The sequence below is a fragment of the Peromyscus eremicus genome, chromosome 11 (assembly GCF_949786415.1).
Source record: "Peromyscus eremicus chromosome 11, PerEre_H2_v1, whole genome shotgun sequence".
NCBI lineage: Eukaryota > Metazoa > Chordata > Mammalia > Rodentia > Cricetidae > Peromyscus > Peromyscus eremicus.
The window spans coordinates 6,065,598-6,085,322 of NC_081427.1; the positions used below are offsets into that span (position 1 = coordinate 6,065,598).

Genomic DNA, 19,725 nt, shown 5'->3' on the forward strand with positions numbered 1-19,725 from the left:
ATATATATATATATATATATTTGTAACTATAACTGCTAGTCTTCAATCCCATCAAAGACCTGAGACCTGAGAAGGAATATAATGGTACCTGAGAAATAGTTGATGGATGCAAGCAACTTTCAGGAATCTTGCAAGAGTAGACAGAGATAGCTGGCAGCCTGGACAGTCACCTAATGTTTCTCAGCATTGTTGGTGCGTTCAAATTGGCTACAGGCCTAGAGTATCTGACAGACCATTTTCAGAAGCAGGAGTTCTGAAAGACCATCTTACCCTGTCTTGGCAGAGTACAGTGGTCACTTTCCTTGTGTCCCGCTTGTCCAGAAAGGACAGCATTGCATTCGTACTGTCAGCAGTTGAGGCAAGGGCAGTTCTTTGCCCAGTAGGCCATTTTGTGCCAAGAAGACAAACTTCCAAATGGAAATGTCTTAGAAGCCCAACATTCTCTCAGGATCAAATTGGTGCTGCCAGGAGCAATTATGTCTCACGTCAACACAATTCTAAGTTATTTAAATGCCATATCCTCTAGGTCTATGAAGTGTTTGAAGATTACCTGTTCATCTGACCTATGTATCTGTAAATCTGGATAACCTAAATAACATAACTATAGAGAAGACAAGCATAGATGACTATAAATCTATAAGTCTTATCTACTGAAATAACCTAAGGACTAAGGCTTCATGTAAACAAGGTAAACAGTCTATAAGCAAATGTACAGTAAAGAACGATGACTTCAAAATTGTGACAATACACAAGATATTTATAACAGAGGTGGAATATATAGTGCAATATGCAATATGACAATAATATTAAATATATATCAATATACCAAATATCCTAACACAAGTAGAACATACATAAAGTATGACAGATATAAATTTACATTTGCATCAATATACAAATATTTCAAGTAAGAGTAGAAATATATGTACATTATAACAAATATAGTTCTGTATTTGTATCAATATACAAATTATCTTAAACAGGAATATAAAAATAGTTTACATTTGTATCAACATATAAGAATCCATAACAGTGCAAATTACAGCGCAAATTATCTAAGGCTGCTATTTTACTAAATTTGTTTACTAGTATATACAATAATCTACCATAATATCTTATACCTATTCCATTTCTTCTTCTCCCTCTTTTTTAGGAGAATACTGAGTCTAATATTTTCTCCCATCCCCAACCCTATAATCATTATCCATAACCCTGAGAATTATGAAACCTAAGGGAGAAGGGGTGTCGTTTTCTTAGAATTGCTTCCTGCTGTTTAGGGGGTGATGGTATCTCTGCTGGGTACTGTGAGAAAGCTCAGATAGTTAAATCTCAGTTAGACTAACTGTAGGTTCCGCAGCAAGTCTTAGAGTAATGGGCAAGATTGTCTGAAATTCTGGCAAGAAGTATAGTATGATGATGATTACCATGGCATCATTCTGGATTGTGTAGAGTTGTTGTTGTTGGGGCCCCATCTTCCTTCTGGAGACTTCTGAGATTGCTATAGGAAAAACTTATTTGTTATCAAAATGGAAAGTTTGGATTTAAAGAGGACATAACATGTAAGAAAGGATTCTGAGAAATCGAGAGTAAGCTTGGAGAGAATTAGAATCTTTAAGACAATGGTCCCTTTTTATTGGTTTCCTTCTGTCCCACACCAGAAGGCTCTTCTGATATGGGACTGAAAAATCTCTCAACCTTACTTTTAGCAATATGCTTGAGTTTAGAGTGAGCCAATTCCATTTTCAAAGCCAGCTTGGCTTATAGTTGAATTGGAACCACAGCTTTTCTAGACTGATAGAGATATAGATGTTAGACAGTGAGATTTTACCCTGTGTAGATTGGTACCAATAGATTCTTTCTTTCTGCTGTAAACATCCAGATATCCAAGGCCTTATGATTTCTGGAAGATGATTATTTCCATTATCCTGGAAAGACAAAAACAGAACCCTACCCCAACCTTTGATTATTAAATTTTTCTTACAACTTGTAGAGATGTCACATTGGTGGATGATCTTTTACTTCTCCTCATTAAGGGGTTTTTCCTGTTCGAATCGAATTTTTATTAATTTTGTTGGTATCCATAGCTTTTCTTCTCCTGCAGAAACAAAAGCAAAACCCCTTCCCAAACGTAGAACATGTCCAGGCTTCCATTCTGAGGTCAGCACATCCTTGAAATAAACGGGTTCGTTTAGCTCAGGAGCTTTGTCTGTCATCCTGGGTTGGTTTAGCTCAGGAGTTTTGTCTGTCGTCCAATGTCTCTCTGCAGCTGTTGTTCCTTTCTCATCAGCATTGAGAAAATTCAAGATTAGTAAAGCACTATGCAATCTATTTCTAGGAGACATTGTTACCTGTTGCTGTTTATGTAGCATATCCTTTAAAGTTTGATAGGAGCTTTCTATGACTGCTTGGCATGTGGGATTGTGTGGTATACCTGTAACAGGCTTTATATTGTAATAAGCAAAGAATTGTCTCATTTTATTGGAGACATATGCTGGGGCATTGTCTGTCTTAATTTGTACAGGTATTCTCATGATGGCCATAACTTCTAATAAGTGTGTAATCACAGAATCAGCCTTTTCAGAACTCATAGGAGTTGCCCATTGCAATCCTGAATAGGTGTCAATAGTATGATGTATATACTTTAATCTTTCAAATTCTGCAAAATGAAACACATCCATCTGCCAAATTTCATTTCTTTGTATACCTTTTGGATTGCTCCCTGCAGGTAATGGAGTTTGGTTATAGATGGAACATTTTTTCACAATATCCTTAGCCTGTTGCCAAGTGATGGAGAAATCCTTCTTCAAACCTTTGCTATTTACATGGTATTTCTTATGAAATTCTGAGGCTTCTAGCACATTACCTATTAGTAACTGATCAATCTCATTATTACCTTGTGCTAGAAGTCCTGGCAGACCTGTATGGGATATGATATGCATTTTTATATATAGGATGTCCCCTTTTTCTGATTATTTCCTGCAATTGTATGAATAATGAAGTTAATTCTGTACTATCAGGAATAAATTCAGCAGTTCCAATATGTAAAACAACTCTCTCTGGATGTTGAGAGTCAGTGACTATATTAAGGGGTTCTGTGAAGTCCATCAGTACCATAAGAATGGCATACAGTTCTGCCTTTTGTACAGAGCTGTATGGACTTTATACCACTTTACTTAAGTCTCCTGATTTATATCCTGCTTTCTCTGATTTATTTGCATCAGTATAGAATGTGAGGACTCCAGAAATTGGCTGTTGTTGTACAACGTGAGGAAGGACCCATGCGGTCTTCTTTATGAATTCTATTCTCTTGCTTTTGGGATAGTGGTTGTTAATCTCTCCCAAAAAGTTACTGCAGGCTCTCTCCCAGTATTCATTATCTTTCCATAGTGATGAAATTTCTTCATTAGTTAAAGGTACTACAATTTCTGCTGGGTCCATTCCTGTCAACTGGCGAAGTCTTAATTTACCTTTTTGAATCAAATCAGAGATCTTTTCTATATAAGTCTTTAATTTCTTATTTGGTTTACATGGTAGGAATATCCATTCCAATATAATATCTTCCCTCTGCATCAAAATACCTGTGGGGGAAATGTCTGGAGGGGAATATGACAAGAATGCATTTAAGTTCTGGATCCACATGATCCACATGTGCTTCTCGAATTGTCTTTTCTACTAGAGCCAATTCCTTCTCAGCTTTGGCTGATTATTCTCTTGGACTATTTAATTCTTTGTCCCCTTCTAGAGTATTAGCCAAATTTTGTAGTCCATCTTTGGGTATTCCCATGATACCCAGTACGTTGGAAATGCTTCCTAATAACTTTTGAAAATCATTAAGAGTCTTCAATCGATCTCTCCTTAGTTGTACCTTTTGGGGTCTAATTTTTTGTAGCTCTATCTTATATCCTAAGTAATTAATAGAATCTCCTCTTTGTATTTTTTCAGGAGCAATTTGCAGTCCCCAGCGAGGCAAAACTTTTTTTACTTCTTCAAACATGCTTTCTAATGTATTTAACTTTGGATCAACTAATAGGATAATATCCATATAGTGATAAATTATGGATTGTGGAAACTTTACACGAATTATCTCCAATGGTTTATGCACAATGTATTGGCACAAAGTAGGGCTGTTTAACATTCCCTGTGGGAGGACCTTCCATTGATATCTCTTGACTGGCTGAGAATTGTTATAATTAGGTACTGTGAAGGCAAATTTTTCTCTATCATTTTCTTGTAAGGGTATGGTAAAGAAACAATCTTTTAAGTCAATAACCATTATAGGCCATTCTTTAGGTAGCAGAGAGGGCAAGGGCATCCTAGTCTGTAGGGAGCCCATTGGCTGAATTACTTTATTAATAGCTCTCAGATCTGTCATCATTCTCCAATTACCAGACTTTTTTAATAACAAATAGAGGAGAATTCCAAGGGCTGGTAGATTCTTCAATGTGTTGAGCATTTAACTGCTCTTGACCCAGCTGTTCTAATGCTTGTAGCTTCTCTTTTGTCAAAGGCCATTGTCCAACCCAGACAGGTTTATTAGTTAGCCATTTTAAAGGTAAGACAGTTGGTACTTCTGAGAGTTTAGCAGCAGTTGTGCTCTGTTTGCACCAGCCTGAATGGTTGGTGACTGTTTTTTATAGCATGTTATGATATTATTCCTAGAAACATGCATTGGTCTGTATTTCTTTTCTGAGAGTGTAGGAATTTTAATCTGGGTATTCCACTGTTTTAACAGATCTCGGCCCCAAAGATTTACTGCTACATTTGCTACATATGGCTTCAGCCTTCCTCTCTGTCCTTCTGGCCCTATGCATTCAACCCATCTAGAACTCTGTTTTATCTGAGATAGGGTGCCAATCCCTAAAAGTTGGACATCTACCTCTTGAAGAGGCCAATTTGGATGCCAAGATTTTGGTGTAATTATAGTCACATCTGCACCTGTGTCTACCAGGCCCTCCATAACCAGGCCATTAATTCGAATTCTAAGCTTTGGTCTTTGTTCATTTATGGAAGTCTGCCAAAATATTTGTTTTATAGTGTTCTTTGTAAACTGTGATCCATCTATCAGAGCTGTTTTATCATCCATTGCAGTATCGGTTTTTACATTAGGCATTGGTTTATTCAGTTGTCCTGGAGAGGAGTTTCTTCCACAGTGGCTGAGAATGTTCGTACTATGTTTGATTTGGGGGCCTGCAAGAGGCCCCGAGGTGTTTCCCCGCCAGTAAAGGGTTGCCTTGTATATCTATTTTTGATCTGCACTCATTGGTCCAATGTCGGCCTTTGACACACCTTCTACATAATCCAGGAGGTGGTTGGGGTCTCCTGTTTAGGCTATTCCTAAAAGGAGTATTATTTTTAGGAGTACCCCATGTACAGTTTTTACTTATATGACCTGGTGTACCACATTTAAAACATTTGGTAACATGGGCCCTTTTTTCACCTCTGGGATTTGTCTCTCCTATCCAAGCCTCATTACTGTAGTTAAGAGACTCAACACCATTAGTATACTGAATCCATTCTTCCAAAGGAGCTGATCTGATCTTTAATGGTGTAAGTATTCTTCTGCATTCTGCATTACCATTGTCAAATGCCAAGGACTCAATTAATACTTTTCTTAATTCTTTATCTGATACGGCTTTTGTTATAGCTGTGTTCAGCCTTTGTAAAAAATCGTTGAAGGGTTTGTGCAGTCCCTGAAATATCTTTGTGTATACCTCAGTTGGTTTTCCAGGTTCTGGAATTTTTTTCCAAACATTTAGAGCTGCTGTATGGCATAGGGATATTGTATGCTCATCATAAGTGGCTTGTACATTCCTGTCAGTGAAACATCCCTCACCAAGTATTTGATCTTGGGAGATCACAAAACCTCTGAGTTTACCTTGTTGTTATAAATTTTTTTGCCTCTTCTCTCAACCAGCTTTTCCACTGTAACTGCTGGCTATATTCTAGAACAGCTGAAATTAACTGATGCCAGTCATCTGGAATGATTCTATGTGAAGTAGACCACGAATTTAACATTTGCTTTATGTATGTGGAGTGTATCCCATAAGTAACTACTGCTTCCTTTATATTTTTAAAGTCCCTTGTTGAAATTGGTTGTAATGTATATGTATTATATGGCTCGGGGTGTGTGTCATCTGCTGGCTTCCCATGGATGATAACAGGATAAGCCATTGCATGAGAGCCATTTGGAGATGTTACAACCTCTATGGTTTTGCCCTTCTGCTTATTAAATCCCTTGTCTTGTCATGTATACTGAGAGTTTCTTCTAAGGCTTGCAAACGAGCACCTAGGGTCTGTTCTAGGGAGTGAACCTCCTCTCATGCAAGGGACTCCAGATTTCTCATGGAATCATAGAAGTTTTTATGTTCCTCAGAAACACATGATTCCATGGACCTTATCTATTAGTGATAATCTTTCTTCCTTATATAGTGTCTGGAGAGTTAGTGTTCTGTCCATTAAATATTCACATTTGTTATCAATAAGATCAATTTTTGGTACAAGCCTGTTTTGTAAATCCTGATCAGCAGATTCCAGAGAAAGAATCTTTTTCTGTAAGCCTTCATTGCTATTTTTTAAAGCAGATTCCAGAAAGAGAATCTTTTTCTGTAAGTCTTCATTGCTATTTTTTAAAGCCTGTATCAGTCCCAATAATGACTCATCTTTGTTCTTGTTATTAAACCAGTGTTTGAACACTGTATGAATTATTATGATGAATGCCAAAATGGTACAGGCCAGATATGCCTTAGGAAGGTTGTATATTTCCAGGAAGATGTCATTCATCATACAGGTAAAAGGTTTTTAAATTCTTGTGAGGTAATATTGTCAGCCATATTACAAGAATTACTCAAAATTTGTTAGTCAATTTTAAGGTGTAAAATTATCAAGTACTTTTACTTGAAACAATATGCTTGTTTGTCTCGCTTACCTTTTGTGGTTTTGGGGGGTGTAGTAGCACTTTTTGAGCCAGCAGGTGGCGTTGGTACAGCTCCAAAGCAGGGCCTGCTGGTGACCTTGACTGACCACAGCTGAAGGCAGGAGTTGAGATGGCAGGAGCCAGAGCTGGCACTCAGGGAGCAAGGGAATGCCTCACTCACAACGGTTTTTCACTGGTCTCGGGGCTAAGCTAGGGAACTGAGACCAGACTAGCTGCTCCCTTTTTTGGGACTAGAACCGTGTAGGCGTTCCCTGGTTATATGGAACTTTGCAGGCGGGGTTAGGTACCCGCCAGCCGGGGAGGAGGCTGAGGGTGGGAGCCACCCAGGCCTTTGGAATTTGCCCCATGTCAGCGCCAGATATTGGTGAAATTATTAAGGCCACTCCATGTAGTTAAAAGGAAGATTTATTTAGTGGGTAACTTACAAATGAAGGGATAGGTAGGTCGCAGGGTCTGGGGAAGGTGTATCACAGTCCAGCAGTGTTCTCTGGATCTCTGCTTGGTCAACCTCCACTGTCAAGGGTCCAGGAACAGAGCACGAGCTGGCCCATCCCAATCTCGGGTCTCCAGGGTCCTCCCTTGGCCCCACCTTGTAGGTGTGACAGTTGCTGAAGCCTCAATGGGGGTTAGAACTTCCAGATTAAAGCTGGAATGGCTACCCACTACATATATTGCTTACAAAGTGTATGGCCATGGCAGGCTTCTTGTCATCTAGTTCTTATATCATAAATTAACCCATATCTATTAATCTATAAGTTGCCACGTGGCTCATGGCTTACAGGTACCTTACATCTTACTTGTCATGGTGGCAGCTGGCAGTGTCTCTCTGCCTCAGCCTTCCTGTTCCCAGAATTTTTCTCTGCTTGTCCCGCCTATACTTCTTGCCTGGCTACTGGCCAATAAGCATTTTATTTATACAGAGAGATACCCACAGCGTTGCTGTCATGTTTTGCTTCCATCTTTTAACAGTGTCCATAGCACATATCGACAGCAGGGGAGGCCACTGTTCATCATTCCTCTGTTGTTCTCATGGTAAAGTCAAGTGGAAGTTAAAAGGTGAGTCTGGAAATCTACTGTGGTGTGCGAAGTGCGCGTGTCAATCTTCAGGTCTCGGGTATCAGGCAGGGAGGATCGAGCCACAGAGGAGACTGGACCAAGCACATGGCATATCAGTGGCAGGGCATGACTGCCTCCATGCGCAGATGATCACTCCTAAAGGAGGAACATCTAGAGAAGGCGGTGACCCGGTCTGCTGAGGGCCATCTGGAGACGGGTCCCCTGGGCTCCTTGTGCAGACAGTTCCAAAGGAGGCTGCCACTGAGAGCCATCAGCCTCAACCTCAGGACTGGCCCCTTCTGGAAACGCCTGGAAACCCCAGAGCCAGAGCAGCAGCATCTTCAGGCTTCAGCTCGCTCAGCCAAAAGCACCTTGGGTGCTATGTCCCAGAGAATCCAGGAGTCTTGCCAAAGTGGCACCAGGTGGCTGATGGGAACACATGTGAAAGTGAGGAAAAAACGAGTCCAGAAGGACAGAGGGTCCTCACCACCCAGTCTGAGCCAGAAGAACACTCGGCTATACAGGGCCAACCGGGATGCCAGAGTCGGGGGACATCCGCGCCTCTCTGGCCAGATGGGTCTACATGCCCATCGACGTCAGTGGCTAAGGAGGGAGGCTGTCCTCCAGAGCTCCTGTTCCTCCACAGAACCTCTCTGCTCTCCCAGTGAGTCTGACAGTGACCTAGAGCCTGTGGGGGCTGGAATCCAGCATCTCCAGAAGCTGTCACAAAAACTGGACAAAGCCATCAAGGCCGAAGAGAGTGGTGACATGACTGTCTCCCTTATTCGTGAATGAGGACAGCAGGCATCCTACAGGAAACAGGCCCTGTCCAGCCACCAAGCCATCAGGATGTCCGGGCCACCCACCCCATGAACTTCCAGAGGAGGCACTGAGCTCATCAGCATCCCCAGGCCACTGCTAATAAGGACTTGACTAACAGCGGATCCAGAAGCCTTCTATTTCAGCCATATCTGGGCCCACTGATAACCACTGGCCACAGCCCAAGAGTGATTTAGGAAGACCTTGAAGAGGTGATGGGAACTGCCCATGCTCTCCAGGAGGACTCATACAGCACCCTGTTCTTCAGCCTCACAGAGGCCCACACATATTAGGAATGTACCTGAAGATGCTAGACAGTTCTGAACCTTGTAACTAGGACCAAGGCCCCGCAGGAGTCATTGCATGAAACCACCCCCTTTATTCCCATTGCAGAGATTCTTGGGGAGCCACTTTTACCATGATCCCACAGGGTCCCATAGAAAGAGGAGATATTTGTAGACTGCAAGCTTGAGCTCTTGGGGCCTACTTATCAGCTCAGTGTGGGGAACTGGGGTGTGCAGGAAGGGGAACACTGTTCAAGACCAGTTTCTGCTCTTTGTAAATTATTTAGGAAATCCACTATGTCATTTTATTAGAAAGATACCAGTGTGTCAGTTTCTAGATCACATTGCTTTTTCATAATTAAAAACTCGCTTTTGGGAAAAAAAAAAAAAGGTGAGTCTGGCTGAATCTCATTGCTGCAAAGCCATCCCTGTCTCCTCCTGAGGTTACACTGATACAGGGCTCCTTAGTCCTCAGCATCTGAGCCTTTCTGGGAGTCCACTCACTTGATCCCTTATGATGCCTTCCCAGTAGGATGCTGACCCTCTGTAAATTTTATGACAGTTGGATTCTTGTGCTGTAATCATTGTAAAAAAAAAGTCAGTTTGGACATATCCAAAACCAACAAGGTTTAAAATGATATTAGTTTGTGAGAATTTAATACATGTATATTGAATGTTTTATTCAAATCTCCACATTCCTTCACCTATTGCTTCTTACCCTTAGAAACACATTATTCTCCCACCTTCGTGGGCTTTTTCTTCATTATTTCTTCATTCCACTTAGTGCTCCCTCCATGTGTAGGGGTGTAGGACAACTGACTGGAACCTGGAAGCCTCTCAGATTGACTGTCTCCCTCAGGAGCCATCAATTGCCAGTATCTTCTCCACAAGGTGAGAGACAAATTGAGGCCCTTAGGCAACCATGCTTATTGTATGGTGGGGTTTAGCCTGTGGAAGTGTTATCCATGTAATAACAGCCACAGTGTGTTCATGCATGAAATGGTACTGACATTCCCATCAATGTTTCAGGGTTCTAGAAATGTTTCTCATTTCTACTGTCTCACTGCAGACATCTACCATATCTGGCTCTGACATTCTTTCTGCTGCTTTTCCCTTAGGAATCAACAACTTTTGGCTTTAGATGTATATGAAGCCAATGTGTGACACAGGTGTCACTTTTAGATTAGGGCCTTCCACAGGCTAATATTCTCTAAACTTTGACCAATTTGCATCTCCTTTTATTCATTATTTTTGGATTCTGCCGACAACCAGCTGGGTATCTGGGTGAGGGCATGCAAACTGTAGAGACAATGAAGAAGACAGAAAAGAGTCGAGAAGATTGCCAGTCAATGCCCGACAGTCCCTTGTTTATTTCACAGCCAGCTTATATACAGTCTTGAAGGACAGAGGTAAAACAATGCACAGAACAGGCATTCAACCACTATCTGTCCTGCCTTGTGTCAAGGAGCAAGCAGTTTCATTTTCTATCTCCATGTACCTCCGGCTGGCATCAGCAGCCTGCATCTAGCTAGATAGTGTGTTCCTTCCTGTGGGCTAATCAGGACTTTCTCACACCCTAGAGCAAGCAAGATTGAACTCTATTGACTAAGAATAGACTTCAGATTAAAACTGGGAAACTAAGTCAGTTTTGGGCTCCCACACTTCATCTATCACACCATATAATATTGTCTGGTGGTTGTTGAAAGGTGCTTGACTCTGTACGTGTAAAGATAACTTGGGTTCATTTAGTTAGTATCCACTTATTAGAATAACAGCATTAAATTCTCCCTAGGGCTTATCACCTAGCCAAGCAAAAGTATATCACCAAATTAACATCATACCAGTTACTGTTTGTGGATAAGCTTTAAATCCAATCAGAAAATAATTGGTTCCTCTCATAACTTTCCTGTCATTATTGCTCTGTGGGCACTGTTGTTTTTCATGAGGCACAGCAGCTGCACCTGATGCCATCTCTGCCTCAGCTGATGACTGTGTCTCTGCAGCTGCTGCCTTGCTGCTAAGGCCTAAGACCGGAAGAGCCTTCCTGTAGTTTTAACTAACTTTATCCTTTTATTTTACCAATAAGGATTCAGGAGCTAGATACTGCTAGAGAGACAGAGATTCTTACATACCAAGGGGAGATATTACAGGAGCTTGGATGACTCCACTGGGAAAAACAACAGCAACTATGCCACAGCCTAGATCTCAGACTCCATGCACTCAATGGACAAAGTTATGACATGGTAAAGGTTTCATGTAATACTTATAGTTGCAGAAAAAAGGGACTCATTAGTCAAGGCAGTTTAAAACATATTGCTTGATCAAACTGTTGGGGGTTACAACAAAAAGAAGTCTCTTCTCTGATGACATTCTTTTTTCTATAATATTCAAGGTCCAGTCTTAAATTTATACAAATCCAGGGGCCCAGGAAAGACACTACCAACGGCGTGGGAATAAATCCAGTTGCTCAGAGCTCTTTAGTTCAATTCATTTATTCCTGTTACCATCATTCAGTCACCAGTTCAACTCTCTCAGATCTCTATTTCCTTAGTTCCCTTCTTCTTGTTCCTTCAATTCTTAATTCCCTCTAATCTTCAGTTCCTCAATTCTTCAATCCTTCAATCTTCACTTCCTAGTTCCCTCAATTCCTCATTCCCTCAACTCTCTGTTCCCTCCATTCCTAGTTCTCTCTAATCCTAGCTCTCTCCCATCTTCAACCCCTCAATCTTCCATCCTTCAGTCCTTCCTTCCTTTCCTTCTCCCAGGACTGGTCTATATCCGATCCAAGACAGTAACACCTTATATTCTGTATACAGCATAAGATTGTAGGGGTCCCCACTAGAGGCTTCCTGGCAATTTTATTTGCAACCCAAAAGGGGAGAGATAAAAGTGGAGTCAGTTAGCAGTTGGGATAAATCAGAAAAGGAATTTATGTGCTAGAAATATATCCTTATTGTGGTAAGGCGTTATGAATCTATCAACTATAGACTTACAGGTAATAGGGTAGGCAAAGTCTGTAGGTCACTAAAAGTTAAAACTGTCACCTTTTTCCTCTGCCACCAGTTTCCTGAAGGTGTGGGGGGGGGTGGGAGAGAGGGGGAGAAGAGTACAGATAGCTACTCAATCTGCATCATAGCTTGAAACACCTGCTGAGGGGAAACTCCCTTTGATCTAAGAGGTTCTCTGGGGCAGTGAAATGGGGGGCCTTGATTTGCACAAGAAACAAAGCTTGTTCATCTAGTTGGTAGGCATTTGGCCTATGAGACATGTAGTCTCCAAAAGGACATTTTATCTAAGTTGGGGGGTTCTCAGGTATCTAACAGATGACCTGGTAGCTGTCTGTTGCTTGCTTGTCTTTTAAGACTTTGTTTGGGGTTTACTTTATCTTAGGAAGTAGCTAAAGGAGGGTATTTGCAAATGGCAGATACCCAAAACAAATGCTAAAGAGGGGGCCTGGAGCTCAGAGGCAGAAGGTTCTGTCTACTTGACTATTCAGGTGCTTTGCAAAGGAGACTCACACACACACACACACACACACACACACACACACACACACACACTTTAGGAGAATTATGAGCACAAAGAATTCATAGCAAGACACAACTGAATATTAAGCTGCAAAACACCAATAGACCTTGCTAATTGGCTTTCCCACTTGACCCTTGGCCTCATCAAGGTATAGATTATTATATACAGCTGGACTTCTATTTCATATTCCTATGGCTCACATAATTCTTAGCATTTGTGCTCTTGGAAGTTAGGTGTTCATGTGGACATTCCAACATAATTAACTTAATATTCTCTACTATGGATTCATTAGAGGTGGATAAAACCTGAATTATCAGCAAAGATTTTACCACATTTCACACATTCATAGAATTTGTAGTCAGAATTAATTATTTGATGTGTTTTAAAGACTGAAGAAGTAAACTTCTTAAAACATTTGAAAGATTTCTCTCCTGTATGAACTATATCATATGTTGAGTAAGGATATAAAAATTAGCAAAGTCTTTGGCACATTCCCCATACTTTTAGGGATTGTCTTCAGAATGAATTTCTTTTTTAATGTCGTCTAAAAGTTAAAAATAAGGAAAAACATCATCACACTCTTCACACTTTTAGGGTTTGTCTCCAGTGTGAACTCTCTTGTGTCTCCTAAGGCCTGATCGATAACAAAAGGCTTTGTGACATACTTCACACTTGTATAGTTTCTCTCCAGTATGAACTGTTTGATGTTCCTGAAGACGCCTAGAACAGGAAAACCGTTTACCACAGTGTATACACATATAAGGATTGTCTTCAGAATGGATTGTTTGATGTCCTCTAAGGGATGAAGATGAGCAAAAACGTCTGCCACACTCTTCACACTTGTAGGGATTGTCTTCCCAGTGAATTGTTTGATGTCGTCTAAGGGATGATGATAAGGAAAAACATTTACCACACGACTCACACTTGTAGTGATTCCCTTCAGAATGGATTGGTTGATGTTTTCTAAGAGATGAACATGAGGAAAAACATTTACCACACTCCTCACACTTGTATGGTTTCTCTCCAGTATGGACTCTCTGATGTGCTTGAAGGTGTGAAAAGTAGGAAAACCTTTTGCCACACTCTTCACACTTGAACGCACTATCTTCAGAATGGATTGTTTGATGTCTTCTAAGGGATGAAGATGAACAAAAGCACTTGCCACACTCTTCACACTTGTAGGGTTTTTGTTCAAAATGGATTATTTGATGTTGTCTAAGGTATGAAGATGAACAAAAACACTTGCCACATTTTTCACACTGGTAGGGTTTCTCTGCAGTATGAATTCGCTTATGTACCTGAAGGATTGATGATTCATAAAAAGCTTTGCCACATTCTATACACTTGTATGGTTTCTCTCCAGTATGAATTCTTTGATGTTGCTTCAGCACTGAAGGAGTATAAAAGGATTTGCCACATTCTTCACACTTGTAGGGTTTTTCACCAGAATGAATTCTTTGATGTTGCTTCAGCATTGAAGGATAGTAAAATAATTTGCCACATTCCTCACACTTGTAGGACTTTTCATCAGTATGATTTTTCTGGTGTATAAAAAGTGATTCACGAGTATTAAAGGTCTTATGACATTCTATACACATGTAGGACTTTTCTCCAGTATGAAGTCTCTTGTGTATGGAAAGTGTTTTATGAGAACTAAGGCCTTTACCACATTCGTCACACTTGTAGAGTTTCTCCCTTTTATGAATTCTCTGGCGTTGAATATACAGTGACTTACAATCAATGGTCTTGTAAATGTTATAATCATTGGTGGTTATTCCTATTGAGCAAAAGTTGAGATATCATCAGAGGCTAGGAAATATTCTTCATATTTAATGTTTGTCTTTTTAAAGGAACCATTTACTTATAAATATTGAAACATCAGTGAGAAACTACAGTACATTTCAAAACCTATAGTCACTAAGCATAAATGACAAAATATTGGAGGTAGAAATAATCTATACTTCTACTAGAATAAGGGCACAACCAAATACAACATAGATATGCTGGCATATTATTCAAAGTTTAATAGCTAAGTAAGGTGTAAGGGAATTTTAGTAACAGAAATAAAACCACTAAACAGTAGAGATGTTCTATGGCTGGAATGGAAACCCATGAAATTATAAATGAATCAAGCCAGGAAAGGAGAAAGTTAATTGTGACTGTGTGAATTTGTATCATCTAAATACAAAATTTTTCTCCCCATAGAGTTTTATCTTAGAAGGAATAAAAGATATGCTGCACAAGAAGTAGATGGTTCATGAAAATATTGCATTTATAACTCATAAATTCAGGACAGTATTTTACGTTTTATTTCGTTGACAAAAAAATATAAACCTGAAACATATCAAGTCCTGATTTAAAAAAACTTCAGGCTCACCTGTACATTACACAAATTTTATTGGAGACAAGATATTTGTCAGCGAATAGATGACAACATTACTGATTTCTTTGTTTGTTTATTTTTGCTTTTTCAAGATAAGGCTTCTCTGTGTAGACCTTCCTGTCCTGGAACTCACTATCTCGACTAGGCTGGCCTAAAACTTAAGAGCTCTATCTGCTTCTGATAGTTGAGGATACCGAGGGGATCTGTATACCTATGCCTCCCACCCAACTGGTATGCAAAATACATTCTAGTTTAAAGGTCACAGACTACTCCAGACAATACCCAACAATTATCCTGGTGTTCTCAAGGTTTCCCCCAAAAGAGCAGTGCCCACAGACAAGAGGAAGTAGTCCACAAAACAACACCCACATTCCCAAAATATGAATTATGGATGCTTATTATTATTTAAGGGGGATTGGTTACAAGTATGTATTGGTCATATCTTTTTTTAAAGGCTGAACAAAAGAATTTAATTCAAAGATCTCTTTCTAAAGGAAAAAAGGGGGATATGATATAGAAATGATGGAATAAAAGGGTAGATTATTGAATCTACTTTAAGCCAAAAGACAATCATTAATCTCAAAGTATTTTATATTGGTATGCATTTTAGTTTATTAAATCAAATTTGAAGTCGATTTTTAATAGTGTATATTTCTACTCATTTTGCGTATTGTGTTGATACAGCTCATTTAAAAATGTAATGTGTAATTAAAAATAGAGAAAAACATATCTGCTCCTGGTAGCACCAATTTACTTCAAAGAAAATGATAGGCATTGAAGAAACTCTGTAGGGAGCTTGTTTTCTTTACAGCAAAAGCCAGCCCTTAGGGCAAAGAAACTGCCCTTTGTGGTGGTAGCTTGTTTGTGCTCTAACAAATAAAGCTTGCCTGGAGATCAGAAGGCAGAACTAGCCACTAGTTAACCATAAAAGCCAGACAGTGGTGGCACACACCTTTAATTCCAGCACTTGCAAGAAGGAAACAAGAAGTCATAAGGCAGGGGGGAAGAGAAGAATTGGTAAGTGTTGTTCAAATTCTTAAATGGTATCATAATAAAAAACCTGGCCGGGCGGTGGTGGCGCACGCCTTTAATCCCAGCACTCAGGAGGCAGAGCCAGGCGGATCTCTGTGAGTTCGAGGCCAGCCTGGGCTACCAAGTGAGTTCCAGGAAAGGCGCAAAGCTACACAGAGAAACCCTGTCTCGAAAAACCAAAAAAAAAAAAAAAAAAACCTGGAGCCTGATATTGGGGTAAATGCTGAAAGATCAGAGAGACAAAGGAACAAGCCACTGCCATGTCTCACGTCAACAACTCCATAAGTCCTCTGACCGAATGTCTCTGAGTCCTCAGCCAAAAGCTCTCGAGCCGAAAAGCTTCAGTGAAAAGCTTCAGCCAAAACATTTCTAGTTCCTGTCTCTCTAAGCTTTACACAGCTTTCTCCACCCAGCTATAGTGCTTCCTTCTTAGTGCTGGGATTAAAGTCCTGTGACCCCCGAGAAATGGATTAAAGGTGTTATGCAACCAATGCCTGTCTGTTTCTCTCTTAGACTCAGTCAATCTCATGTGATTCATTCAGGGTGGCTTTGCACTCACACAGCACCCTTGAATGCTTAGGACAGAATTGAAGAAGTAGGAAAGAAAATTGACTTATTTACTACAGTTATACAGGGCCCAAAAGAAACCTTCAATGACTTTTTTTTTAACAAACATTGACTTCAGCAACAAATAGAATAATACCAAATTCAGAAGCCAGACTAGTAATAATTGAATCTCTACCTTTTGAAAATGTTAATTCACAATACAGAAGGGTAATTAGGCCACTAAAGGCAAGATCAGCACCCACAGAGGAATAGATTTGAGATACAGTCAATATTGAATCTCATAACCATGACGATGCTTGGATAGGAGAGGTAGTTTCCAGAAGAAACACCAAAATGTTAGGTGTTTCAATTGTGGTAAACAAGGTCACCTAACAAAGGATTGTGCTCACAACATTGCTAAGAATAATCCAAACAGAATGCCCCTCCCTTCTGGAGTATGCACAAGGTGTGGCAAAGGTCAGCATTCAACTAAAGAATGTAGATCAACAAGGAACAGACAAAATAACTCTTTGACATCTAGAGTCATTTGGCCCCTGTACCAAATTTGGTTCAGTCATTTCCTGTGACTATGGGGGAACACATTCCTACAGCAATTGAAGAACTTAAAGCCTATTGTTTAAAAAAAAAAAAAAAACCTGCTCTAGATGATATAACACCTTTAGAAGATAAAACAAAAAATTCTGGAGAAACAGTAAAGCAAATATTTTGGTAAACTTCTATAAATGAACAGGGGCCAAACTTAAAAATGTGAATAAATGACATTGCCATTGAAGGTCTTGTAGACACAGGTGCGGATGTAAACATAACTGCACCAGAATCGTGGCATCCAAATTAGCCTATTCAGGAGATACATGTTCAGCTTTTAGGGAATTGATCATTATCTCACGTAAAACAGAGTGCAAGATGGGTCAAATGTGTAAGGCCAGAGAGACAGAGAAGCATATAAAAGCCATATGTGACTAGCATAGCAATGAATTTATGAGGATGTGATTTGTGACATCAATTATATATTCAGATTAACATCCCTCAAATCTCAAAAACAAACCAAAACTATCATATATTTCTGGAAATAATATAAAAGGTTATTATAAAGAACAGTCACTGACCATTCAGGTTGTTCAAGAACAGGGCACAACAGCTGCTGATCTTTCAAAGGCAACAAAAGCCCTACCTTTAAGATGGATAATCATCAAACCTGTATGGATTGAGCAATGGCCTTTAACATCAGAGAAATTACAGGCCTTAGAACAACTGGTATAAAAGCAACTAAACGATCAGCATACTGAAGAATCAACCAGGCAAGAATTGGAACTGGAATTCTCTTATGTCTGTTATTAAAAATAAATCTGTAGAGTTTAAGGCCAGCCTTGTCTATAGAGTGAGCCACAGGACAAACTCTAAAAGCTACACAGAGAAACTCTGTCTCAAAAAAAAAAAATCAAAAATAAATAAATAAATAAGAAAAATGGGGAATGGTAACAGATATAAGAGCTATAAATAAGGTGATACAGCCAACTGGCTCTCTACTGCCTGGAATTTCTTTGTCTTCTCTATTACTCAAAGAAGGACCTCTTATAGTTATTGACTTAAAAGACTGTTTCTTCACTATACCTTTAAAAAATGCACAGAGAAAAAATTTTCCTTCCTGTTTTCTATTTATAATAATTTTCAGCCTGTTAAGAGATATCAATGAAAGCTTTACCCATAGGGACTGTTAAATTGCCCCACCTTGTGCCAACATTTTATATAATAGCCATTGGAAATGATACATAAGCAACTTCATGAATCTATAGGTTTCCATTATGTGAATTACATTTTACTAGCTGACTCAAATATAGATACTTTAGATTGTTGGAGAAATGAAACAAAATTGTGCCTTTTTTCGGGTTACAAATTGCTCTTGAAAAAATTCAAAGGCAACATTCTATTAATTATTTAGGATACAAAATAGAATTTAGGATACCCTAAATAGGGTACCCTAAAGATTCCATTGCCCACAGACAGCAGGAAGTAAATTTAAGAACCATATTCCCAAGAGGTGATGTGTGTAGTTTTTGGTCACTCAATGGATTATGGATATTTATCATCATTTAGGGTGGTTGGTTAAAAGTTGTTATTGGTAATGATTAGGAAAAGAGCTGAACAAAGGAGATTCAATTCAAGGATCTTGTTTTGAACAGAAAAAAAGGGAAATACGGATATGATAGCATAAAAGTAGATTAATAAATCTACGCCGAAAAGGAAGAGGGGGTATAGACATGATAGGATAAAAAGATAGATTGTTAAATCTGCTTTTCAACAAAAAAGAACAACTACTAGTTATAAAAACTTTACATTGGTTTGAATTTTTGTATATTGATATAAATCTGAGGTTATTTTTATTAGAACATACTGTACATACAATTCTACTCTTGTTCAAGGCATTGTACTTATGCAACTCATTTAACAATATAATGCAAATTATTAGTCCTTGAAAGTTATTATTATAAACTATTTAGGATAATGAAGAAATGCAAGGTTTTTAATTAGTCTCCAATTATAATCAAACCTGTATTAAAGTTAGGTATGTTTTCAAGGTCAAAGAGAGGTATATTTTAGATAGAAAGGTCATCTTCAAATATTTCATACATCTACAGAATGTGGCATTTAAGATGTTTTAATAACATAGATTCTTTTTTTTTTTTTTTTTTTAATAACAATGAGACATTTGTGGTCCTGGCATCACCAATCTACTTCAGAGAAGATGGTGGGCATTGGGAAAACTCTATATGGAGTTTCCTTTCCTTGTGGGAAAAGTTAGACACTGGGAAAGAAAGTGCCCTTGCTTCAATTGCTGACTGTATGCTGTCCAAAATGGACAAGCAGGACACACACAAAAAAGGAACTGCCTAACTTTCCCAAGAAATGGTAGGACAGCCTTTCAGAATATCCTGCTTCACATAAACATTTTTGTTATACTTAGTTTTACTTTGTGAAATTAAAACATTCCTTTTCAATTAGACAAAAAGGAGGAAATAATGTGGAATAATCTTTCTGCACACTGTGAGAATGTGTTTTTATTGTTAATAAAAAGCTGATTGACCCATGGCTGGTAAGAATTTTGGGGGCAGAGAGAATGCTGG

At 39.2% G+C, this 19,725-nt stretch overlaps 1 protein-coding gene and 1 pseudogene across 1 annotated transcript in view; one reads left to right on the forward strand and one right to left on the reverse strand.

Annotated features, from left to right (window-relative positions):
• The window catches only part of LOC131921985 (zinc finger protein 493-like), a 59,378-nt gene that overhangs the window by 26,644 nt on the left and 13,009 nt on the right, over positions 1-19,725 (reverse strand). Inside the window, 3 exon segments of the mRNA XM_059276726.1 lie at positions 10,935-11,117; positions 11,226-11,260; positions 13,063-14,398. Coding sequence (XP_059132709.1) covers positions 10,935-11,117; positions 11,226-11,260; positions 13,063-14,398 — 1,554 coding nt within the window.
• On the forward strand, positions 5,054-9,373 carry LOC131921397 (protein PIMREG-like; annotated as a pseudogene).